At 44.3% G+C, this 23360-nt stretch overlaps 7 protein-coding genes across 8 annotated transcripts; 2 read left to right on the top strand and 5 right to left on the bottom strand.

Moving 5' to 3' along the window:
* Positions 1 to 225: 225 nt before the first annotated feature.
* On the bottom strand, positions 226 to 1268 carry LOC108110732 (SUMO-conjugating enzyme UBC9-B). The gene is made up of 2 exons (XM_017219922.2): positions 1109 to 1268; positions 226 to 1027 (listed from the first exon to the last, which is right to left on the bottom strand). The coding sequence occupies exon 2, from the start codon at positions 928 to 930 to the stop codon at positions 451 to 453; it is 480 nt and encodes a 159-aa protein (XP_017075411.1). The 5' UTR covers positions 931 to 1027; positions 1109 to 1268; the 3' UTR covers positions 226 to 450.
* A 325-nt stretch (positions 1269 to 1593) lies between these two features.
* LOC108110731 (minor histocompatibility antigen H13) lies at positions 1594 to 3567 on the bottom strand. The gene is made up of 3 exons (XM_017219921.2): positions 3225 to 3567; positions 2303 to 3153; positions 1594 to 2209 (listed from the first exon to the last, which is right to left on the bottom strand). Exons 1-3 carry the CDS (start codon positions 3432 to 3434, stop codon positions 2101 to 2103), a joined length of 1170 nt encoding a protein of 389 aa, XP_017075410.2. The 5' UTR covers positions 3435 to 3567; the 3' UTR covers positions 1594 to 2100.
* Positions 3568 to 4138: 571 nt separating this feature from the next.
* On the top strand, positions 4139 to 6192 carry LOC108110729 (neuronal acetylcholine receptor subunit alpha-5). The gene is made up of 4 exons (XM_017219920.2): positions 4139 to 4325; positions 4384 to 4577; positions 4815 to 5442; positions 5593 to 6192. Exons 1-4 carry the CDS (start codon positions 4220 to 4222, stop codon positions 5982 to 5984), a joined length of 1320 nt encoding a protein of 439 aa, XP_017075409.2. The 5' UTR covers positions 4139 to 4219; the 3' UTR covers positions 5985 to 6192.
* A 108-nt stretch (positions 6193 to 6300) lies between these two features.
* Positions 6301 to 11931, bottom strand: LOC108110728 (DNA-binding protein D-ETS-6). Of its 2 annotated transcripts, none has more exons than XM_017219918.2 (3): positions 10541 to 11931; positions 7184 to 7424; positions 6301 to 6948 (listed from the first exon to the last, which is right to left on the bottom strand). In XM_017219918.2, the coding sequence occupies exons 1-3, from the start codon at positions 11271 to 11273 to the stop codon at positions 6477 to 6479; spliced, it is 1446 nt and encodes a 481-aa protein (XP_017075407.2). In that variant the 5' UTR covers positions 11274 to 11931; the 3' UTR covers positions 6301 to 6476. The 2 variants fall into 2 exon arrangements, with proteins under 2 accessions (XP_017075407.2, XP_017075408.2); XM_017219919.2 differs by lacking the exon at positions 10541 to 11931 and adding an exon at positions 8387 to 8643.
* Positions 11932 to 13236: 1305 nt separating this feature from the next.
* On the bottom strand, positions 13237 to 18219 carry LOC108111224 (intraflagellar transport protein 140 homolog). The gene is given in 7 exon segments (XM_017220626.2): positions 13237 to 13690; positions 13761 to 14871; positions 14929 to 16106; positions 16109 to 17086; positions 17152 to 17312; positions 17370 to 17968; positions 18046 to 18219. Coding segments are annotated over 7 exon segments (4512 nt in total). The 5' UTR covers positions 18193 to 18219; the 3' UTR covers positions 13237 to 13352.
* A 625-nt stretch (positions 18220 to 18844) lies between these two features.
* LOC108111102 (translocator protein) lies at positions 18845 to 19878 on the top strand. The gene is made up of 2 exons (XM_017220444.2): positions 18845 to 19257; positions 19317 to 19878. Exons 1-2 carry the CDS (start codon positions 18919 to 18921, stop codon positions 19530 to 19532), a joined length of 555 nt encoding a protein of 184 aa, XP_017075933.1. The 5' UTR covers positions 18845 to 18918; the 3' UTR covers positions 19533 to 19878.
* A 153-nt stretch (positions 19879 to 20031) lies between these two features.
* On the bottom strand, positions 20032 to 22898 carry LOC108111101 (proteoglycan 4). The gene is made up of 2 exons (XM_017220442.2): positions 22426 to 22898; positions 20032 to 22363 (listed from the first exon to the last, which is right to left on the bottom strand). Exon 2 carries the CDS (start codon positions 22353 to 22355, stop codon positions 20043 to 20045), a length of 2313 nt encoding a protein of 770 aa, XP_017075931.2. The 5' UTR covers positions 22356 to 22363; positions 22426 to 22898; the 3' UTR covers positions 20032 to 20042.
* Between the last annotated feature and the right edge of the window lie 462 nt (positions 22899 to 23360).

The raw sequence follows: 23360 nt of genomic DNA, 5'->3' as shown, positions 1-23360 counted from the left end.
GCTTATACTGATACAACTAAAAATATACTTATAAAAACTATATATATATACACACAAATGGTACATCCAATAGATTGTAAATAATTTTCCAAAACAACGTGAAGAGAAAAAGAAAATCCTAAGTGAATCAGTATTCTCCCTACTAATTCACCAAGATCCAAGCTGGTGTTCAACTAGCTGCCACGTAGCCATTTTGGGTGTCTGTGCACCTTAGTATATTCAGACTTACAGAACTTATTTGATTTTATTCAGATGAAATACACAGAATAGCTGGTAACTAAGCGATTGCGATACAAGAATTAATCAGATGGTTTGTGTGCAGGTTCTTTCAACATTAGTCGACTTAGTAAAAGTAAATAGATGTGGAGAGCATTCACGAAAACGCTTACCGCCTAAATGTGTTTGTTAATGTCTATGTGGTATGCCAGTGGCCAGGACTTGGGGGATAGATTACTCGGTAGCCGCCATGGCGCGTGCCTGAGCACGTACACGCTTCTCGTACTCCAGCCGATTCTGACAATATATGGTGTAGGCCTCTGCCTGGGCCGGATCCTTGATGTTCGGCTCGTTTAGCAAGTCCTGGATGCCCAGCAGAATCTGTTTAATGGTGATGGCTGGGCGCCAGTCCTTCTCTTCGTCGAGAAGAGACAGGCAAACGGTGCCCGAGGGATAAACGTTCGGGTGGAATAGCGGCGGCTCGAACTTGCACTTGGGCGGCGAGGTAGGGTAATCGTCCTTGAAGATCATGCGCAGCTTATAGAGGCCGCCCTCCCATGGGGTGGACTTTTTGCCGGGAATGGCGCACTCCCAGATCATTAGATTGAGAGTACCATCAGGATTCTTGGCGGGACGGGCCACAAAGCCGAAAGGGTGATCCTTACGCCAGGCCTTGCGCTCCTCGCCCAACCGCGTAATTGCAATGCCGGACATACTCAGCACTAGAAATATCTACTTCCGGGCAAAAGGTATTTCGTGATCCTGATTTTCTTTAGGCAATTCCACTCCGCTTTTTTGCACGCGCGTCTGTCTGCAAATGTGTGTGTGTGTTGGTAATTGGCCTCCAAAGTCTTTTGTTGGCATTTGTCCTGCCAATATTGTGCGTACTTACGTTTTCACTCTAAAATCACCTCTAATGTGCCTTGAAAAAGCCTAGTTTGATCTAACCGCCGGCTTATTTTTACAAATTTTGCCAATTCTAGCGCAATTTTAGCAGAAGAGAACGCTTGTGCACGCAAATGGTCTAAATTTGCCCAGGCGAACGGTTCCACTATGTTTGTTATCGATACTTAGTAGAAGAGTCCACAAGCAATTACATTGAATCTAGTATATTAAAAATACCTAGATTGAAATGGATGTTTGTTAAATATAAATTTTTATTTTAAAAATATATTATTAACATTATAAATTAGTAGTCAAACATTCAGTTAAATCAGATATTTTAAATATATTTCTAACATCAACCTGAGTTTAGTTTTTTATAAATATTTTTTTATTAAACCACTGATTTTATAAGACTAAGCAAGTCTATAAAAAAAGTAGTGCTTATAAACTAAAATTCAACAATACATTTTTAATGAAAAACACATCATAGTCTTGGTGTTACGAAAATTATAATTTATTCGTATTTGAACTGTTTACATTATTATTGCATTAGTTTTTTGAAATGCAATGCAGTATTCGTAGTCAATCTTCAGTGGTTCCCTATTAAATCGGAGATCTTTCAATGGATTTATTAGGGGCTCAGTGCCGTACAAAAATTGGAAAATATTTTAGCATTTAAACTTTTTCTTCTTAAATATATGCCTCTTATTATGGAGAGCCACATAAATTAATAGAATTCTACATTTAAATTTGATTCCGTTAAAAAATCTGACAAATAATTATCTACAATTATAACCTAATCAAACTAAATAAGGTTGTTGTGCCAGGCCAAGGAACGTAACTAACGCAATAAGTGAATCGTCTTTTGTAGCAGTGTACCGTATAAGTTACGGAGTGTGGAGAGAGTGAAGCGATAACAAAGAGGAAGCTTGGCTAGCTGCAGAAGACAGTTTACGATGGAACGAATGGAGATGTTGTTTGAGGACGGTCCTCCTGGCCTTACTTGCCCTTCTTTGACTCCTTCTTTTTGCTGCTGGACGAGCTGGTGCCCTCTTCCTTTTCCTTCTTCTCCTTCTTTTCTGGCTTTTCCTCAGGATGATCTTCATAACTGAGGAAGAAAAAGGAATTTAGTTTATTTGATCATGGTGATAGAGGCTTCCCTTCGATTATGTTTAAAGGATACGCCAAACTGCATACTTACGCAAAAAGAATCTTCAGTTCGCCGCGGATGAGAGCCACTAGAAGCGGCGTGCCCATGCAGGCTGGTACCAGGTAAAGCAGAGCAGGCTGTGCGTGCTTAAATACGTGCATCACAAAGATTGTGGCCAAAAGACCCAGGAAGTAGGCGATCAGCGTAGAGTAGAAATAGATGCGAGTTTTTCGCTTCTTGCTGTCGTCGAAGCGGAGCAGCAGGGCAATGAATATGCCCGGAATGACAATGTCGCCAAGTCCCAGCATGGCGAAGTTGGAGGCGTGCAACCCGTTCTCGATCAAGTCCTGGGGGAACACTAGCTTGATAGGTGCCTCAAAGCTCTTGGCTACGGTGACCATTACGTTGGTGCCGAACACCCAGAAAATGTCGTAGAAGAACAAGCCGCTCAGTAAGATTACTCCGGTAACAAAGTTGTTCAAGTGCAGCATCTCAACGCCGTTGATGGCAAAGGCCAATCCGAACAAGTTGTTAGCGATCCAATGCTTCTTGAGCAAGTACCACACACCGATCACCGAAGAGATTACTAGGCAGACGATATCGTGCGTGGAGAACTTGTAATTTACAATGTCCTCCTTGTGCTTTCCCTCGCCCTTAGTGAAAAGGATATGGAATGGCACCTTGGGCACAGCGGCCGGCATCAGAGAGTTGATCACCGGACTGAGCAGGTGGGCCAATGCAATCACACCGAGCACGAAGAAATATCCCGTGAGCAGGTAGTTGATGTGTACCTTTTGGAATATCTTGAAAAACAGGTACAGACCGAAGAGAGCCGCCGAGGCGATCAGCGGGAAGTACATGGCATCCTTCTTGGTCATCGTATCGGCCTTCTCGCCCGTGGACTGCACGGAATCGAATGGGGAATGTGAAAGATTAATTAAAACCAAGTCTGAACAAGATTGCAGTCACATACCTTTTTCAGCTTATGCAGCTTCACGGAACGGATGGAGCCAAATATAATCGGCAGCATGGCCATTACCACAAGGCTGCTGTAGGCCACTGCCATGCCCTCCGGAGTCGAGGGCTTCTTCTCCCCAGGCGCCGACTCGTTTTTAGGTGCATTCACATTATCAATGATGCCCTTGATTACCTCTTTCACAGTTCCGATCACTTCTTCCGCCATTGTGTGGTGTCTAATCCAATGCTGTTTTGAGCTAAGCTAGGTACTTCCCGATGCTAAATCGCCGGTTTGCGGGGGTGAAAAATGAAATGACACGCAGCAGCACACGTCAACAATCTCTGCAGTGCGACCTCGCTGCACGAATGAAAACGAACTAAAAGAAACCACCCTTAAGACAAAACAATATACCGAAAATATACTAAAGACATTGAAGCCCACGTATCGCTGAAAATATACCAAAAAAAATTAATATATTTAAGTTCGCTTAGGTGGATTTCAAATATGTTTGTAACTTTAATTAAGTAGAATAGTTTTGTCATTTTGAAATTAGCTTTCCAACAATGGATTTTAAAATAAAAATCTAAATATTGATATTTAACTTTTTACCATTAAAAGTTAAATTTTTTAAAATCTATCCGAAATGTAATTTGACTTAAGTTAAATAAGGAATGTAATAAAAGAATACATACATACATATGGGCATATTTGTACAACATACATTCGTTTACAGATAAGGATATGCACTTATTATTTCCTTTAATGTTTTTATTTCCCTTAAAATAAATATTTAAAACAAGCGATATTTTTAAACCTCCCCAAGCTTAATATAATAACGGCTCCCACACAAAAATGAAATATGTGGGCTGTTATATTATCTCCGGCGGTGGCAGAGAAACGCCAGAGATATCGAAGCCTCGGCCATGTGCCAAACCGCGAACTGCGCTCAGTTCCCTTTCAGATTCCTAGAGGCAAGCATTGACTGCTGGTAAAAAACATAGTCCAACCCAATGATGAAGGCGACTCCCAAGATAAAGACACTGATTTCCGGTCCTGTTGTACTGCAAATTCTAATGGGGATGCTTATAGTTTTGGCTTCCGTACCAGGCGCCGTTTGTGAGTGTTTTTAGGTCCGATTTTGCCTAACTCACTGATTAGTCCGATTGTCTATTAGCTGATCCAGACACAAAGAACGGCAATGTCAAGGCCTCCGACCGGCTTCAAGCAGGGCTTTTCCTGAACTACGACAGCAATCTGCAGCCCCACTTCCAAGGAGCTCTCACAAACGTGGCTCTTGGAATAGTGATCAACTACATAGACATTGATGAGATGAACGGCAAACTGATCATTCACTGTTGGTTGAATATCGTAAGTCCAGTCCTTCCCCTTAAAAATATATATGTATTATATATATGTATGTATGTATGCAGCTGAGACAATAAGTTGACGAAAGATAAGTTTGTTTTTCCTTAAATTTGATAATTATTTCCTCCCTCTATTGAAATTTTATTTGTCATATTAATAATTTAAAAACATCGAACACACAATATTTTTGCGAATGACATATTTCGTACTAACCCACTTACTTACATATGTAATTCCTAGCGATGGAGCGATGAGCAGCGTACGTGGCAACCATCGGAATATGACAATATCACAGAAATCACCGTAAGGGCCAGCGAGGTATGGACACCCCAGATAACGCTTTTCAACGGAGACGATAGTGGACTTTTGGCGGATACCCAGGTGACCCTTAGCCATGATGGTCACTTTCGACGGATGGCTCCAGCTTTGTACACGGCCTACTGCGACCTCAACATGGTGGACTGGCCACATGACAAGCAGACTTGTAAGCTAAAGATCGGCTCCTGGGGCTTAAAAATCATTCTTCCGGATAACAGTACCGCTAAGGGTACATCTCTTGACCGTGACGACCTGGTCCAATCGCCTGAGTGGGAGATCGTGGACTCCAGAGCTAAGTTTGTGAGTCTGGACTACTACGGATACATGGAATACACCCTGACTGCTAAGCGCCGATCATCCATGTACACTGCTGTAATCTACACGCCCGCTTCCTGTATCGTCATCCTAGCTCTGTCCGCCTTTTGGCTGCCACCACATATGGGCGGAGAGAAAATTATGATCAACGGACTACTCATTATTGTGATCGCCGCTTTCCTGATGTACTTTGCCCAACTGATGCCCATTCTTTCTAGTAATACGCCACTTGTCGGTGAGTTCTCTCTTCTAAGATGGACTATTTCAATACTTACCACCAATTTTATTATTTATACTCAAAATTTTGGACAGTATTAGATGTAATAAATTTAAAACTAATATTTAAAATATTCATATATTAAACCGATCCTCTTTATTCTTCCAGTGATTTTCTATAGCACAAGCCTGTTGTTTTTGACTGTGTCCACCGTAATTGAGGTTTCAGTACTGTACCTGGCCACCGCCAAACACAAGAGGCGCTTGCCGGAGGTGCTAAGAAAACTGCTTCATGGAAAGTTGGGCACCTGGCTGCTTCTCTCTCAGTTCAGCACCACCGGTGAGCAGCAAAGGGATCAAACTAAGGAGTTGGGCGAGCACCTATACGAAGATCCCCAAGATCATGACGTGACCAGCCCGCTGGAAATAAATCCCACCGAAGTTCCAGGCTATAAGGCTAACCAGTTTGACTGGGCGTTGCTAGCTACCGCCGTGGACCGCATATTCTTTTTGGCATTCAGCCTGTCTTTTCTGATCCTGGCCATAAGATGTGTTATCTAGGACTTGTTGTGAATTAAACTTAATGCAGTCCAACCTTGAGGTCGTCACCAACTATATTTAGTATTCCAGAAGCACCAAACGAAGTTAGACAAAACCTAGGTGCATTCAAAGTTACTTTTGCTTTTACGATGTCTTATATTTACTCTGTGTGCGAACTTAGAATTATTTAATGATGAGACCCCGTTTGGAATAAAGGACCTCTGCCGAATGATTGCTTACAACTAGAAGCTAATAACAGGCTAAGTAACAAATTGGCTCTCGTTTCGGAGTATTGCTCTGCGATGCTTTAGGTTATCACAATTCCTCAATTAACCCAAAGTAGCTGGAATTATGCGAAATCACCTTTTTACGGTCAAAGCTCTGACCCTCGATGGGTGGTTGGTGCCTGGAACGATGGGCGCTCAGCTCTCTTTGCGCAGTGGGTGGTCCCTGCGCATCCTTATGCCCCATCGGAACTTACAGCCCTGGCAACAAATTGGGGTTGATGCGGGCTCAATTAAATGCATTTGTGGTGGGAGTGCCCTGCTCATAGTTTCCCGCAGTTGAGGAAGTCCTGGCCGGGTCTCCGGCTGCTATCCCACCTTGGAATGAAGCAGTAAAATTCGAAGTAGAGGCGGAGGAAGAGGCAGCCGCCTGACCGGGTGAAGCTTGCGAAGAGGCCGTCGAGGACGAGGGGAATCCAACGCTAGAGCTCGTGGAGGCGGGAGACGTGTGGTGCGGGTGTAAGAAATGTGGCTGTCCCAGCTGGTGGTGCGAATGCTGGTGGTGGTGGTGCAGTGGCGGAGGATGGCGGGCCAACTGCATCGGCCCTCCTCCGTGGTGGTTGTAGGAACCTAGCATACTGGAGGCCGGATCTCCTCCCTGGGCCTGAGCCTGGCAAGCGGCCATCAGTCCGTGGAAGTCGAACTTGTAGGCATACCGCTTCCCATGCACTTTGGTCATGATGTTCTTGTCGTAGTAATATCTGTAAGTAGGGGAATTAAATCTCATAGAATCTTTACTGACTAACCCTCGTTAATTAATTTTATGTATTGTGATATGAATTCTTTTGAAGATGGATAAATGTATCATGTGGTTGGTGAGAATGCTTTTTATTGCAAGAGATTATAAATTAATTTGTTAATACAGAAAAAAATTATTTTTTAACAAATCACAGGCATTTTTTAGGGTAAGCAAAGTGCATGAGAACGAGGACTTACCTGAGAGCCCGGCTCAGCTTGTCGTAGTTCATGTTGGGCTTGGCCTTGCGTTCACCCCACCGTCTGGCCACCTCATCCGGGTCGATGAGCCGGAACTCGCCCGATTGGCCCTCCCAGCTGATGGCGTTGGCGTTAGACGAATCAGCGAGCAGCTCCAGAAGAAATTGCCACAGTTGTATCTGGCCCCCGGAACCTTGGGCAACCAATCGGTGCGAGGCAGCGTTCAGCAGCTGATACGGATCTGAAAGAGAGGCGGTGGATGGGATGGGGCATTAGTGGCGAATACTCGTATACAGATACAGATACATTGGCCAAAGAGATACCAAGATATGAGGGCAGAGAGAGCGAGCGAGAGGAGAGAGTCGCAAATAAAAGCCAACCCAGCCAAACGAGATTTTATGGTGGGGGACGACGACGTGGCAAGAGTGCCAAGTGGAACTGAAAGGCATAAGCTCGCGCGGATTCACAGAAAATCAACCGCAAACAGGCATAAATCCTGGATCACACAGAGAAAAACAGGAATGAAATCAAAATGTCAAGAAAGTTCTTACTGAATGTGTAACTTTGATTCTTTTTACATCATTTTCTTCGTTTATTTGAGTACAATAATTTGCGTATTTATGTAAAAATTATGATTTTAAGAATGCTAAATACAAATTTACAAAAAAATTAGGTAAAAATTATGAATTATGATTTTAAGAATGCTAAATACAAATTTACAAAAAAATATGTCTTTTGTCAATGACAATAACGACGTATTATTAAAAAAAATAATTTAAAGTCCTTGTAAAGCAATGCAACAATGAATAAAAATCTTCAGGTTTAAAAGTAATTTTAAATATACATTTTCTTGATCATTGGCCATGGGGATATTCCCACATCCCGTAGTCTGTGCACCTCTACAGGGAAAATCCCCTCAAAGTGCCGCTGCAAAAGCACGAAAGTGCCATAACCACGGTGACTCATCCGCTGATCAAGCAATGCCGCGGCTAAAAGACACAATTCTCACTTGTAGACTATAGCAGACCGTTGGACCCACCAACCATCTCGAGCCCATTCATATTTCTAGGCGCAACGCTCGCCGGAAATACCAGAGATCGAGTGGCTGCCATTGAGAAATTCATTCACACAAATCTCGTCGATTTTTGGCCTGTCTCAGCGGAAATTCTTATGATTTCTCGGCCATATATACGTCTCTCTTACCATTGAAGATCATCGAGGTGTGGGGATGTTGGTGGTGCTGATGGTGGTGGTGGTAGTGGTGGTGCACGGCACCGTGGTGCGGATGGGGATGCTGGCCGACTGGCGGCGCCGGCTGCATCCGGAGGCCAAATCGCCGGTTGAAGTCCTCCGAAAGACGCCACATGACGCCCACATCCACACTGACGCTCATGGTGGGTTTTTCAAAATCGTTTTTCAGAATTTTTAAATGCCGACGGATGTTAAATAATCCACTGAGTGTTTCTTATTTATTTTTAAAACAATTTTTTTAATGGAAGTTTAGCAAAAGTCATGTTATTAATATATTAAAAGGTTCATTTACTTTAAAACATTTTCGTCATGAAAGTTTTTGTCATTTAAGATATCTTGAAATTTAGCATCACTTTGTGTTCATAACTTTTTTTTCGAGAGCGTGTGCACCGTTTAGGACGAGGGCCATTTGGCAACTGAATTTTCATCCACGAGCGCTGAGCGGATTCCACTCCTTATCACCAGACGTACGCCTGACGTCTTGGCCGAGCATCCGCGGAGCCTGCGAAGCTGGGGAACGATTGCGACAACGCTTACGGCTCACCTGCGCAGCTGGTGGTAAATGCTGCTTCGGCATTTGCCGGAGGAGTCACAAAAGTCAGAGGCCACGTGCAGCCACTCTACTACCACCCACTCCACCCACCAGCAAGCACAAAATAAACAACTACTTCTTTTTCCAGGGCTTCGACATTAAAATACCCAGTACGAATCGAAAGATCAGAATATAAGTTTAAAAGATATCGTGGGAGAAGTTGCTTGAGAAATATTACAGACGCTTTCTTTTTATAAATTACAAATATAATATATAACTACAGATATAAAGGTGGTACCTACATGTGTATTTAAAAAATGGAAAGTGGCTCGTTATCAACCATGAAATACTATATGACCTGTATATATTTTATTAAAGGGGCGGTAAAAAGGGGAGGTGACTCAGACATTGGAACAACAACTGTAGCCCACAACAAATGTAATCTGCGTGACGGCGACAACGCGTAATCCTCGTTGGCATAAAAAACAAATCAATTAAATCGACGTCGCCTGCTCCCGGGATCAAGTCAGCTATATGGCTACGTTGCCCACCCACCAACATATGCCATACCCAAATCAGGAGTCTTTCCTACTCTATTCAGTAGCTCTTCCTGCCACAGGAAGGATGCGACGAATGAATATTTTCCTGTGCCCAGACGTTGACCACCCGCAGAGCCGTAGCCAATGACATACCACCCAACCCACAACCACCCATCGCCCCATAGTAGCTCGACTGAAACTTGACTCGGCGACTTTTGTCGCTTGCGTGGGATTATTTTGATTTTATTATTAGATGCCACATCCTGAGAGAAATTATCATATTTACATCGTTTATTATTAAGTTCATCACTTGACGCGACCGCCCGCTAAGCCTCGCTCCCTCCGCTATCATCGTCAGTTAATAACTGGAAAAGTGTTGCATACTTTGCTGCTGTCGCGCAGAGATTTTCCCAAGCGATTTACGTTTGCGGAGTCAAAAAGTTTGCGAAGTCAAGGAAAATGTAATTAAAAGGCTTTTCGACGGCCCACACCTTTTGCCACTTTTCTTCCTTATCAACACATTAAATAAGGGGCGAATCTAGGGGGCGGAGTGTGGGAAAAACAATCAATGAACACATAAGTAACGGCTCTATCAGCCAGCCAACATCTTAATCAGTTGCCATTTGGCTGCCGGCGGAGGTCAAAAGGATTCAATTGATGCCTGACCACAAAGGATTCGAGAGTCTGAGAATCGCACCACTGGGAATAGCACGTGAACCCAATTACCAAGCAGTTCAATCTCTGGACAACGACTCAGATTTATGAGGTCCGAGATAAGTTCCGTTGTTTAGCCACTATTTCTAAAAGGTGAGAAAAATATTGGTCTGAACTTCAAACTTCGAACTCTCAACATGGTCACAAAAACTGTATCTTTTCGAGTATTAAAAAAAAGGGTCAAAATGCAAAAATAATAATAATTAATAATAGGAATTTTTTAAATTACGACAAGGCTTACAAATCTGACAAACGAGCCCCAGAATAGATCCCTAACCCTTGCACTCCGAAAAGGCAATGAAAACTTTCAAAAATACTCACTTGGTTCGTTGTCGTTGAGCATTGGACTAGTCTCTCGTCCAGTGGCGTGGTAGAGGCTCAGCGCGAAGTGCTTGGACAAGAGCATGCCGCCTCGTCTAGATCCTGCACAGACCCAGAAGTCCGCGCGAGTCAGCTCGCACAGTTCCTGGGCGTCCTTGGGAAACCTGTCTACATCCGGTTCCGGATCCAGTTTAAATTTTTGCGTGGCCCACTTTACCCAACAGGCAATGTCCGCTGTAGTCCAGGCGTGCGGGTCAACAGGCACTTCCACCGGCGAGATAGTCCGATTGGAATCGTTGGAGCCTCTTCGAGATGACGGAGGCGGGTGGGCGGAAGATGAGGTAAGAGAAGTTTGTATGTCCAGGGGGAGAGCCACTGGCAAGTTGAAGGCGGGCAATTCGGCTTGACTTCTACAACTACTACTGCTGTGAGACGACCCGGAGTCCGAGTCTGTTGAGGAATCCGAAGACTCACTGGAGTCACTAGTGGAACTGCTGCTGCAGCGCCTTCTGCTTCTCCTCCTGCTGGGAGAGCTTTCCTTCTCAGCCTCCGGATCTGAACCCACTTTCTTCTTCGCTTCCAGTTGTGCCTCGCTTCCAGATCCGATACTTTTTTGCCGGACATCCTGATGCATGGCATTAATTGGCCTTTTCTGGCACCAAACACTCTGAGCCGTATAAATGTGGAGTGAAATTTGGTTATGGCTCTGGTGACTATTCTGCAGAATTGCCATTCAATTTTCGTTAAATTCTTTATTTTATTGTTAGTCACTGCGAAATAACCATCACCTCCAGGGTTTTGGTAACTTTTTATTATCACTTAGCTTTGATATAATATTCATCAGTTTGCTTTTTGGTTTTGCACAATTTACTTTATTATGAAGTTTGCTTTGGTAGATTATTACATAAATCAACTTTTTAAAATTAAAAGCCACACTGTTGTTAGTGACTTTCTAGAAGGACTTTAACCGGTAATAAGGTGAAAACCGAATACATGATTTTTGGGAACTGTTTGCACGTTAAGTCAACACAATTACATTTCCCTCCGTTTTAATCATGATTTTCTGGGAATTACACTTCAGTATTATTGCATTTATTAGTCGCCTGCAACCGGTTGATCGTGGAAAACGAAACGGATTTAGGATGCGGGTCCGCCTGGCTGGATGATTCACCGGGCGAGGGTATTTCACCTGCTGATCAAACAAGTGGAGTCAGCTGCAGGCTTTCCACGTGCCGTAAATCGCGGAAATCTTTCGCGGAAAGTTAGCGATAGAAAACTTTTAATAACCGTTATTTCATTGACCGATTACAGAACCTCCGAACGGGTTAAAAGTACTACCGTAGATCACTCCAGATCGGAGATCTTTGCTCGATTGCGAGCGTCCGAACCAATTGGCGGGTGACGAACTAATGATCACAACCGCCGTGCTGTGATAAAGCCATGACGAAATCGCGGACTGCAAGCTTTTGCGCTCTCTCACAGATTCGGCTGCCCCAATGGCACATGGTGTTCGGGACCAGTTAGCCTCTCTCTTTAAGAGCTTTTTGCTCTCCGAAGTGCTCCGCTTATCTACTTGGCAAATAACAACCTTAAGCATGACGTCGTGGAACTGGCGTAGTTCGAACTTCGAATGAGTCACTCGTCCACAGAGCACACAAGAGTTTGATCGCTGGGAAGCCGATGGTGTTCCCCAGGCGTTACGTGGACCACAGGGGGGTGGCTCGGGTCGGGTGTAAGGCCGTTTGGCGGCCAACGAAAATTCATTCATCGATTCCCCTCCTGCTACGAATTGTTTTTCTTGCTTTTGCTCCGTCATTTTTCTGGGAAATCAGCCATGAGTCGTTAGTTGTCTGTGGTCCATGCCTACTTGAGTATATCTGTGTACAACAGTATCTATGCATAGCTATGTATTGTTTGTAAGTAAGTATACTAACATACATACATACATTTGTATGTCGATACAAATACATACATATATTTGGCAACAGGTCGCCTTACTTAAATCACGCAGAGAAAGTGATCGTTAGTATGCATTGCCTTTATAAACTCAAAAATGACAAATATTTAAACAAGACCTAATCTTCTTATTAAAACAATTTTAAATTGTAGCTGTCATAGACTGTCTTATATTGATTGCATTTATTTAAATTGTTTGCCATATATGGATATTTATTTATTTTTGGATCAAACAATTATAAAATCGCTTGCTTATTACGGTGACGTTTTTCAATTTAGTTCATATCATTTTGCGATTGCTCTTTCGGCCTGTTTGAGCTTCGCGGACTTCCTGGAAACGCTTCTGATTTCATAGCTGAGGACGCATTTGGGCAAGTGATTCATGCCGCTCCGACGGCCCGCTCTCTTTCTCTTTTCCGCTGGCGCCGGCAGAACCGGCGATCCAAATCGATATCGCTGTTTATATTTGTTTTGATGTGACGTCCGACTCTCAGACCCACTGTATGTTTTTGTGCCGAAAGCTTTTACTAGGTCGCGTATGTCGTAAAGTTCATTCATAAAATGCCGAATATGCAAATGGGCTTGAAGGGTTGCTGTAAGCAAGTATTTTCGTATAAGTTTACTTATAGGAGCAACTTAGACAAATGTTTGTACTCAAATAATCATTAAAGTGATTCTTAGATTCTTTGAAGCAGGGGACTTTGGCTTGTCTAGCAACATCAGCTCAAGAGTAGATGGGATTTTACGGTTGAAATATGATATAATTATTTATCATTTTTATAAGGTTTACATTTTACACTCGCTGTGGAATAAACATGGCCGTGACTAGCTCTGCATTGCCCATACATTGAATCATCTAATGCAGCTCTTCGGTGATCTCCTCGTCATCGGCCTCGTCATCATCACTTGTCGTCATAGCTGATGTGCTGCTCATTCCAGTTGCCGCAGTACCGCTTGTGGAGGCGGTTAAATGCCGTCCCGAATTCCAAATGAGATCAAAATCCAAGTCACACTCCTGCGCGATTTTGTGAACAATTCCACGATCCAATAGTCCTGAGGCACTCCAAGAGTTGTCTTTCACGGCAAGTTCTTTTAAGGCCTTTCCCGCCCCAGAATAGTCCTTGGCGTAGACCAGGGCTCGAACCAACATGGACAGGATGTGTGCGTGGCGAATAGGTGGTAACTCTGGCTTGACTAAATATAATAAAGAAAAAAAAAGGAAATAAGGAAACTAGAAAATATATACTGTAAGGCAGGGACTTACTGAGCATGCTGCGGCAGGATCCAATGACCAATTGGTGATCGCCTTCTCGCAAAGCCTGCTGGATTTCTAGGATCGCCTTGACATCTGCTACCGTCCGCTGCAGATTGTTGTATACGTGCTGGGCATGGCTGAGCTTCTCCAAACATTTTGATGCTTCCTGCATGGCGGTTAGGGCCTTGCCGTAGTCCTGGAACTCCTCAATCTCTATCTGAGCGCAGATGGCATAGAAGTTAGCCAGGGAATCAAAGGCCTGGCCCTTGGTATAAAAACTGACTATATGCTTGAGGACCTGGGCATCTGATTGCCAATCCAACGCTTGGAGATAGTTCGCAGCCATGATGTACACCTCACGTTGCCTGGACATATTAGCAAAGAAAATAATTTTGTCCGTATTGCCCGATTTCAAAAGACTCTTCATAGCCCTAATTTTGTCTCCAGCCTGGGTGAACTTTTTAGTAGCACTGTGGTAGTCACCCTGTTGCTGAAGGAGCTCACCCAACTGGACCAAAATGTGGACTCGAGTAGACTCCTCAAACTCTCCTTTCTCCGGTGTGAGCATCTCAGAGAGTTCTTCCGTTATGGGAACCCCCTTATCCAAACATATACCCAAAGCTCGTTCTAGGTGTCTGGTCTTGGCAAGCAGGTGCACAGCCTTTTGGAATTGCTCAATGCTGCAGAAGAAATCTGCACAGCGGTTGATCAATTCAGCATCCGATTCGGGCACGAGATCGGAAGCAATTATCTCCAGGATCTCCGGCTGCTGAGATTCAAAGGCCATCTCAAGGGCTTTATGAAGCATCCCAGCACGGTGATAAAGTTCCACCGCATGCTTAAAGTTACCGCACTCTTCAAAATAAGCAGCAGCAATGGCCTTATCTCTCTGCCTTGATGAGCTGGCCACTGTCCATAGCTCTTCCTGAAAGTCGTTCTCCTTGCAGATGCGGATCGCATTGCTAAAGGTCTGGGCACGCGTAAAGAACATGATCGCCTCCTGGAACTTGCCGACGTTCTCGTAGTGCCTCGCTAAGTGATAGCAGGCCGCTCTATCTCCTGACTGCCTGGCTATGGCGTCTGCCTTAGAGATCTTTCCTAGATAGCAAAGGATCTTAACCTGGAAAGAAACAAGGGATCAGGCAACCGTGTAATATTTAAAGCTCTTATAATTTACCTGTGAGAACCAATCTTCCGCTTTGTGGTAAACAGCCAAAGCAGCATCCATGTCTCCTGAGCTCTCAATATACTGTCCCCACCATTTAAGCAGCTTAGGATCACTGGTAGTCTGGATGTAGCGCTTCATGGCCACTGGATTCTCCAATAGCAGCTGCGTTATGTTTTGCGCAGGATTCTGCGTCCTTTCGAAGTATTCCAGAGCACCCTTGATGTCACCCTTCTCTCGCAACTCCTGGGCCTTCTGGTAGTAAGTGTGCTTTAAATGAATTCGATCCTCTGTTTCGGCCAATTGCAGTGCCTCGTCTAACTGACCTATAGACTGGAGTAGTCTGTTGAGCAAATCGAAACGCTTGCATCGACGATAAAGGTCCTTGGCTTCCTCAATCATACCGAGTTCGATGGCCAAAACAGCGACCTTGGCTTCAGTTTCGAGGTCATCGTCTTCAATGGCTTGCCGTAAAGCACGAACGGAGCGGGCTTGCTCTAAATGTCCCATACACACTTTAGCCACATCTAAGCGGTTTGTGTGCACACACATCTTTGCCAGATTGGTCCAGATCACTTTGGATTGTATCGAGCGAATGCTACGATAAGCCAGATCCATATTTCCTTCTGCAACGTAAAGACTGAAATTGAGGACTTGTTTCCTTGTAGTGGGGTTGCATTGCTGTAGATCCACGAAATCTTGAAGCGGTTGCTCTTCCACTGCATTAATCTTCAGCCGTATCACGTTGGGCACACAAAGGTTTAGTAATAGAGAGCCTGGGCTCATGGGTTGAGTTTCAAGAATGTTGAGGCAACCTTTCTCGGAATAAAATAATAGCAATATTTTTGACTGAACAAAATGACTGGGTTGAGGAGAGTTTTTCTGAAGCAGAGTTTTCTGCATCATAGACTTGACCTCCACAGCCACGAGTCGAGGTTCATCTGCATCCCAAAAAATTCGAACTGGCAAGCTTGATGAAATTATTTCCTTCTTAGAGCCAGAATCTTGCTTAACTAAGCCATATTCAAAAAGATTATTACGCTCAAAGTCCCAGCAGAATAAAGTCGAAATTGGGGTAAAACTTCTGCTGGCTATCACCATGGCCAGATGGCTTCCCAAGCTGTTGCATTTGACCAGGATGAACTCCCCGAAATCATCAAAGATGTCATGGCCAGATTTGCTGGGAAAAGAAGTTTGGGATCATGCCTTGAAACATCGTATGCTTTCACGTAACCATTCATTGTAAACACTGAGAGATAGCAGCCACTCAAATCCATGCCGATGATTTTCCCTTCAATATCGGTAGCTTGTATTCGGTGGAGAACGACGCCTCCCACGGAGTAGACCATGATATCACTGCTTGCCAGGCAGAATATGTTCTGGTTATACAGATTCAAGGATAAACATTCTGCAGAAAAGGTCTGCAGAAGCTTAACACTTAAATTAGTTGCTGTTGATGCCGTTGTTGGCGGAGCACCCTCCACAGTCTCTAGAATCACATCAAACTCATCCAAACTCTTCTCCACTTTCTGCAGACTGTATGATGATATGCTTCTGCCATTACTCATCACAAGACTCAGTTCGTTTAAAGCCATGGCAGTCACAGCGAATTCCGATTGAACTATGGTCTCCCGACCGCTGCAGTGCGACAACTGTACAGATTTAGCAGACCTCTGAACTGCCCACAGTTCTCGGGTATGTACGGCCAGCAGAGGTTGCTCTTTGAGCATATAAACATTGGACATACAATTCACCAGCATGCAGGGTTTAGCGAGCTCGTTGAATCCCCACTCGCAACTCCGGATGGCTCCCCTTACATAAGATATGTTGGTCAACTGCCAGGCATCTTCAGGGGCACCTACTAATCTGCTGCCACTCCTCTTCCAGGTAAATAGATTTCCCTGGGAGGTTCCTGCGCACAGAGTTTGACCCGTAGCGCTATAAGATAAGCAGGTGAAAACTTCTCCATTGATTTGACCGAACTTTGGTGTTTTGCGGGGCACACTGGTGCTTTCGCTGCTGTCATGACTAAAGAACTGGTTAGACGAGGACACTGTGGCATTACTCAAACTGGCCAAGGATGAACCTAGCTGGTTGCAGCTGGGGAGATCCATTTTTAGAATGTAATTGTCACTCCTTTCGATGTCCCAAATCCGTACAAAAAGATCGCCTAAAGAAATTATGTATATAAATATTTGACTAAAGCTCATTTTTAGTTGGGTTTTAATATACAACCTGTTATGATGGCCAGAGAGTTTCCAGACCAGGCGATTCCTCCCTGCCGGCCTCCTCCACGGCCGCTCATCTTTACGCGATCCAGTTCAGTTAGAATACCCGTGGATTCAACCAAGAAGAGAGTGACGGTCAAGTCCTCCATCAGACAAATTACTGCATCCCTAGAAATTAATAAAGTTCAAATATGGAACAAATCTACGATCTAAAGATCGATTTACTTTTTGGGGTGCCACAACATCTGGACAATGGGTGGTAGAGAGCCGCACTTCATCACCTCGACGCAGGCGCCCCCTTGGTTGATGTAGTACACCACTCCTCCTTGGGTGCAGGCGTAAAAGCAGTGGTTGTCCCTGACTCCTGAGTGTGTCATGCTGCGGGCTGCAGTACGCGGCCTCCAATTGGTTAGGGTGTCCAAGGCATTTTCATCTCCGGCCACCGCTGCTTTAGCAAGACTGGCCATCTCCTCACGCACTTCACTCTCCACCGTTCGACGGAAGCAGATAAGTAGTAGCACCTCTCGCAGATCGTGAGAGAACATGGTTAAGAATTGGTACTGACCATCGCAACGCCATCCGGTAACCAACCCCATAGCATCCGCAGTAACCATTCGTCCGCCTTGTTCGCTAAACTGCAACAGGACAATGGCAGCCTTGTGCGGTGCGTTTACGCTGGCGAACTCCCTATGACCGGCAAACCACACGTGGATGTCCCCGTGCTCCCAGCCGCTCGCTAGGAGCGCTTTCTCTGGATGCCAGCATAATGCCGTTGCCTGGGAAGTGGCGTGCACCGGATAAGTTACATCCCGCTGCGGCTCACCCTGCAAAACGAGGTACCAGATATGTATGTATATGTGTGAATCCATTAAGGAAAGGACAGTGAAAAATAACTACTCACAGTATCCGCGAAAATTGTCACAGAACCTCCCCTTTCGGGACTAAATGAGGCTACTGCAAAGAGTGGCTCACTGGGATGCCAACTACTAATGGTGCTCACTGCATCCGAGTCCAGGAACTCAATTTTCGTGTCAAAATACAGAGTCATCTTGATTATACCCTAAATGCAGCTATGTTTTTCTTACAAGAACCAAAACACAGTAGGTTTGTTTGTATAGCAACGGTTGTCATGGTTGCTCCAATCTAATACATGCCGGCATTTGATGTGCGACACCTAAAATATAATACAATATGTACATATATTTGAATGTTGATGTACGCCGACAGTTATCTTTCTTGGATTTAAGGATCAATATAAGGAGAGTATGATATGAATAAATATTACAAATCTGCACTTCAAACTTACATTTTTCATAGCTTGTCCACAAAAAATGTTTTCTTAATTTTCTGCAGAATTGACTTTGATATGAAATGAATAAATTCAAAGAAAACAATAGTCCAATCTTATTTATTACATCAAACTACAATTGATTGATAAGCAATTTCTATCCTCTTCAAAGCATGTGATTTCCACCTCTTGCAGTATTTCCGTCGCGTTTAATATATGTATATGTACATACCAGTTAAGTATTTGGTCTTTAGCTATTTTTGTATATTTACTGGATCTCAATTTTATAATTTTTTTATCCTCACAATTTTTAGCTTGAAAAAAGTCAAAAGGTTACCTCTGAAGCTTACCCACACAATCAGCCGTTACGTATTCGCCTCGTTAACACGCAATACTCATGCATTCCAATGAAATCACCGGCAAACAAAACGGAGAAAACAGAACGTTAGTTGATATTGCGACTCATTTGCAGTGCGAACTTCGAAAATGGCTGATCGTCCGTGTGCTGGAAACCTTCTCCGTATCGCAGGAGCCATAATCCTGCCTAATCTAGGCGGGATCTACAACGGCAGGCTAACTAGACAGCACATTCAAAACTGGTATGCCAATCTTAAGTTCCCATCTTTCAAGCCGCCCAACTGGGTGTTTGCGCCGGTGTGGACATCCCTGTATGCCGGAATGGGTTACGGATCCTATCTGGTGTGGCGGGATGGCGGAGGACTTGCCGGGGAGGAAGCCAGGCTACCCTTAATAGCCTACGGAACCCAGCTGGCATTGAACTGGGCTTGGTCGCCGATCTTTTTCGGCCAGCACAACATTAAGGGAGTAAGTAATAGTTTTATCACTATCACTGGGTTTTATATCTAATTCGTGTCATCCATCAGGGGCTTATTGACATAGTCGCACTTTCGGCGTGCGCTGGAGCGTGCGGAGTTCTTTTTTACCGGGTCAACAAGGTCGCCGGTTTGCTCTTTGTACCCTACGTCGCCTGGCTGGGATTTGCCACTGCACTAAATTACGCCATCTGGAAACTTAATCCGGAAAAGGAACCAGCCCAGGAGGACGAGAAACCCTCTGGTAGTCACGGCAAGGCCAATTAAGCACAGGATAAGTTTTAAGTTTCTTTCATATTTTGTATGTTTCAATATATCGAACCAGGGATGGCTAAGTTGGATATGATATCGATAAATAGTGCCTCAAAGTGAGCGGTAAATTTAAAATATGTTATCACCAACTTAAGGATCCTACATTATATGTTAATGGTTTCTCAGAGGAGTGTTCGATCAAACCAGAAGTTCAATTACGTAAACGCTTAGTGATTCTAAGCAGTAAATTTAATGTTTTTATAAAATAAACCATTATATCTTAATAGTATTCAGGATCTTAAATAAAAATGATAAAAAATGAAATAATAAAATCCTTATCCTTGTACACTATTTCACTGGAGACGTAATTGTTTTTTAAATTAAAATTTTATTTAAAAATGAAATTAGGAAATTATCAAAAAATGTGTCAGTACCAGGCATTAATAGAGATTACCAAATCGAAAACAGAGTCTGAAAATGCGAAATAGTTTAAAATGCAAGGGAGCCGGATTGAAGAAGAGAGGTTTAATTGGAGCCTCCAGGGGCAGAAGGGATATTAGGAGGGGTTGAGCCCTTAGGAGAGGATGCTTTTGGAGAGCCGGTTGCCTTCGGAGATGGTGTGGCCTTCGGAGAGTTGGCCGCTGGCTTCTGCTGCCCTCCAGTTGATTGGCCTCCTGATTGCTTGGGAGGAGAGGCTTTGCTTGCTGCTTTTCCCTGCTGTTGCTGCTGATTTGGCTGGTTGGAAGCTTTTGGAGATGCGGACGCCGGTTTCCCTGTTGCCTGACCTGGCTTTGGAGCAACTGTTGGTTTAGTATTGGCATTGGGATTTGTCTGCTTCTGCTGGGGCTTGTTTCCCCCTGCTGCACTTGCTCCTCCTGGTGGCTGCTTCTGCGCCTGCTGAGGCTTGCTAGCTGGTTGCTGCTGCTTTGGCTTTTGCCCTACCTCTTGTTTCTTCAAATTAGCTTGAGGAACCTGCTTCGGAGACGGAGTAATTGGAGGAGAGCCTGCGGCGGGAGATGGTGGGGTCACTGCCGTTGCAGTTGGCGGCGCCGAAGTGGGAGTCGACGGTGGAGTACTGGGGCCCATTGGGGATGGAGCAACTGGAGATGGCGCCTCTGCAGGAGCTGCAGCTGGTGGAGGTGTCTCCTTCTTGGCAGCAAGTTTTGCATCTACAATTGACTTCGCCGCCTGCGTTGGTGTTGCTTGATCCTGAGCTTTAAGTGGTGCCTGTGAAATCGGAGCCGGATTTTTGATAGTTTCTGGAGCTAAAGTTTTCTCGATATCGGCTGGTGGTGTAATCTGTTTAGCTGGTGTGGGAGTACCTTGTTTTGGTTTCTCTGTTGTATTTTGTGGGGGAGGTGCACCATTAGGTGGAGAAGGTTGTTTGGGAGCACTCTTAGACGGCAACTCCTGTTTGGGTGCACTCTTTGGTGGTGATTCCTGCTTGGGAGCAGTCTTTGTTAGTGACTCTTCATTAGTAGAACTCTTGGGTGCCTCATCAGGTTTGATAGGTGCAGATGACGGACTAACTGGCTCTATCTTAGCTGGAGGAGGCGATTCCTTTATAGGCTCCTCAATTTTGGGAGCAGGTGCCGTTTCCCCAACAGATTTCTCTAAAAGATCAGATTGCTTGGGCGGCTCCGAGGCAACAATCTGTGCGAGAGTCTGGACTGGAAGAGGCGGTTGTGACTTTCCTGCAGGAGTAGGACTCTGTGTTTCAATTTTTGCCTCCGCTGGATTGATGTCCTTCTTTTGTTCCGCCAGCTCTAGGGGCCCTATCTTCTGATCAGGGGATTTGGGCTGGGAGTTCTGACCCACTTGTTTACCAGTAGGATTCGGCTGTTCCGATATTTTGGCATTGTCTTTGGACTGATCAAGTGGTTTTGTCTTTTCCACCGATTTTTCAGCCGATTTTGGTGGCGCTACTTTCTTCTCAGTGGGTTTAGATTCAATTTTCTGTTCGATTTCAGTGGGTATAGATTGCTGCCCCTTTTTTTCCGCAGGCTTGGTTTCTATCTTCTGGTCAACGGGTTTTATGTCATCCTTCTTCTGTTCTGCCGCTGGCTTTGGAAGTTCCAACCTTGGCGTTTCTGCAACTTGTGCAATTTCTTTGCTAGCTTGAGGGGTCTGCTGTCCCTTGGCATGTTCCTTGTTCTTATTTGGCTTGTCTCTGTTGGCCTGATCGTTCTTCTTTCCTTCCTTGGATTGAGCCTTCTTGTTCTCCTGTTTCTCCTTAGGTTTTTCGTTTGTTTTGGCTGCCTCCGGAGTTTTCTGTGACTGCTTTTGATCCTTCTTGAGCAACTGTTGTGGCTTATCGGTTGGTTTGTTCTCTACAGATTCTTTTGTAGCCTGTTCCGAGAGCTTTGTGGCCTCCACCTTAGCTACTTCATCGAAATCTCCAACGAGCAGGGGAACGTCATCATCCTCCTCGGTGGTAACAGTTCCCTCTCCGCTGCCAGAACCTCCTTTCTGATTGTTCATGGCGTTTGCATACATGCGCAGTTGGACAACTGTTTCCTGACCCAACTGGGGCAGAATGTCCGGCAGCATTTCCACGACCTTCCGGGTTTCGCCGTGACCCGTGACGGCAAAAGTATTGGCCGAAAGAGATGCCTGTGCCTTGGGGTTGTTGAAGTGAATCACGGTTAAGTCGTCCTTAATTATGTTGACTTCTTCAATGCCCGGGATTGTGCTCACTGATAGTTTTTTAAGGGAGCTCTGCAGCTTCTTATCGTCGGTGGCCGCAGTCTGGTGCATGACCTTCTTCTTTCGGCGAGGTGTGCCCTTGCCACCTATACGAACCTGGGCCTGCAGGCGCTTTAGCTTTTCCACATTCATCTTGCTATCTATTGGACAACTAGGGTTAGTCTAAAATATATATTACATAAAATCAAAGAAGTCGCCTCACTTTCCGCCCAGCTAAAATGACACAATGTGCAACTCCACGGGCAAAATTACAAATGCAGTGGACAGGCACACGATCCGCCAGAATAACCACCCGAATACCACGAATCCAACGCAGCGGCAGCGCTGCTTTTATTAATATCGTGCCGACTGCTCTTTTTTTGCAAATTTTTGTATGTTTTCGCTAGCAAATCGGGGAGAAAACAAGAAAAATGTCGCCCCAGTGCTTAAAAATAGCTCCACATTTCCTACACCAGCCGATGGCCGATGCTTTTGGTTTGCTTTGATTCAGTTTAGTTTATGGGGATTCTCGGCATGAGGCTAGCCAAGCGGCTGTTGAACCGCAGTTGCCTCTCGGGATGCGAATGGATGGATAAGGATGGGAACGGGACTGATGATGGGGCACAGGCATAGGATGGGATGAAATGGAACGGTTCGAGTCCCGAAAATAGACCGCGAACTTTTCTCACTGGTAGTTTCGCTCGCACTGCGGATTTTTGTTTAGAGAAAATAATAATAGAAAATTTGCATTGATTTATATGTATGTAAGTTTGTTTGCCTCCCTTCCAATGAATTTAATGAATTGCCAGTAAAAATATATTTTAAATAACTGGTTACAAGTCATATAATTTCATAGTTATTTTTTAGGTAAGACCAAAAAACTTCAATCAGATTATAAGACGAATTAGTTATCCTATCGTTATTACCCGTACCACAGTAGTTGTCCAACTACCACTTACTATCCGCGTTGCTGAATTTCTTGTAACATTATCAGAAGGATTCCATTTCTGGGTACATTTTTACATATTCTTAACTTAGTGATATTAACAATAGTAAAAAAAAAAAGTATGAAAGTTGAGATACTATAACAAAGTTGAGCACAACTATTTTTTATAAGAATCAAATTTTTGCGGTCAAGTTAAAGTCGATAACAATTTC

Source organism: Drosophila eugracilis, unplaced genomic scaffold (assembly GCF_018153835.1).
Source record: "Drosophila eugracilis isolate 14026-0451.02 unplaced genomic scaffold, ASM1815383v1 contig_2152, whole genome shotgun sequence".
Classification (NCBI taxonomy): domain Eukaryota; kingdom Metazoa; phylum Arthropoda; class Insecta; order Diptera; family Drosophilidae; genus Drosophila; species Drosophila eugracilis.
This window is presented reverse-complemented; position numbering and strand designations above follow the sequence as displayed.

What these genes read in the sequence shown, in the direction of transcription:
- LOC108110731 (XM_017219921.2), bottom strand. Translation starts at nt 3,434, where the DNA reads ATGGCGGAAGAAGTGATCGGAACTGTGAAAGAGGTAATCAAGGGCATC. An exon ending in AGCTGCATAAGCTGAAAAAG is followed by an intron (nt 3,154 to 3,224) that starts GTATGTGACTGC and finishes GATTCCGTGCAG; the next exon opens with TCCACGGGCGAGAAGGCCGA. An exon ending in GAACTGAAGATTCTTTTTGC is followed by an intron (nt 2,210 to 2,302) that starts GTAAGTATGCAG and finishes TTTCTTCCTCAG; the next exon opens with TTATGAAGATCATCCTGAGG.
- LOC108110729 (XM_017219920.2), top strand. Translation starts at nt 4,220, where the DNA reads ATGATGAAGGCGACTCCCAAGATAAAGACACTGATTTCCGGTCCTGTT. An exon ending in TTCCGTACCAGGCGCCGTTT is followed by an intron (nt 4,326 to 4,383) that starts GTGAGTGTTTTT and finishes ATTGTCTATTAG; the next exon opens with CTGATCCAGACACAAAGAAC. An exon ending in TTCACTGTTGGTTGAATATC is followed by an intron (nt 4,578 to 4,814) that starts GTAAGTCCAGTC and finishes TGTAATTCCTAG; the next exon opens with CGATGGAGCGATGAGCAGCG.
- LOC108111101 (XM_017220442.2), bottom strand. Translation starts at nt 22,355, where the DNA reads ATGAATGTGGAAAAGCTAAAGCGCCTGCAGGCCCAGGTTCGTATAGGT.
- LOC108111102 (XM_017220444.2), top strand. Translation starts at nt 18,919, where the DNA reads ATGGCTGATCGTCCGTGTGCTGGAAACCTTCTCCGTATCGCAGGAGCC. An exon ending in GCCAGCACAACATTAAGGGA is followed by an intron (nt 19,258 to 19,316) that starts GTAAGTAATAGT and finishes GTCATCCATCAG; the next exon opens with GGGCTTATTGACATAGTCGC.
- LOC108110728 (XM_017219918.2), bottom strand. Translation starts at nt 11,273, where the DNA reads ATGGCAATTCTGCAGAATAGTCACCAGAGCCATAACCAAATTTCACTC. An exon ending in GCTCAACGACAACGAACCAA is followed by an intron (nt 7,425 to 10,540) that starts GTGAGTATTTTT and finishes CCTCTCTTTCAG; the next exon opens with ATCCGTATCAGCTGCTGAAC. An exon ending in AAGCTGAGCCGGGCTCTCAG is followed by an intron (nt 6,949 to 7,183) that starts GTAAGTCCTCGT and finishes CCCTACTTACAG; the next exon opens with ATATTACTACGACAAGAACA.
- LOC108110732 (XM_017219922.2), bottom strand. Translation starts at nt 930, where the DNA reads ATGTCCGGCATTGCAATTACGCGGTTGGGCGAGGAGCGCAAGGCCTGG.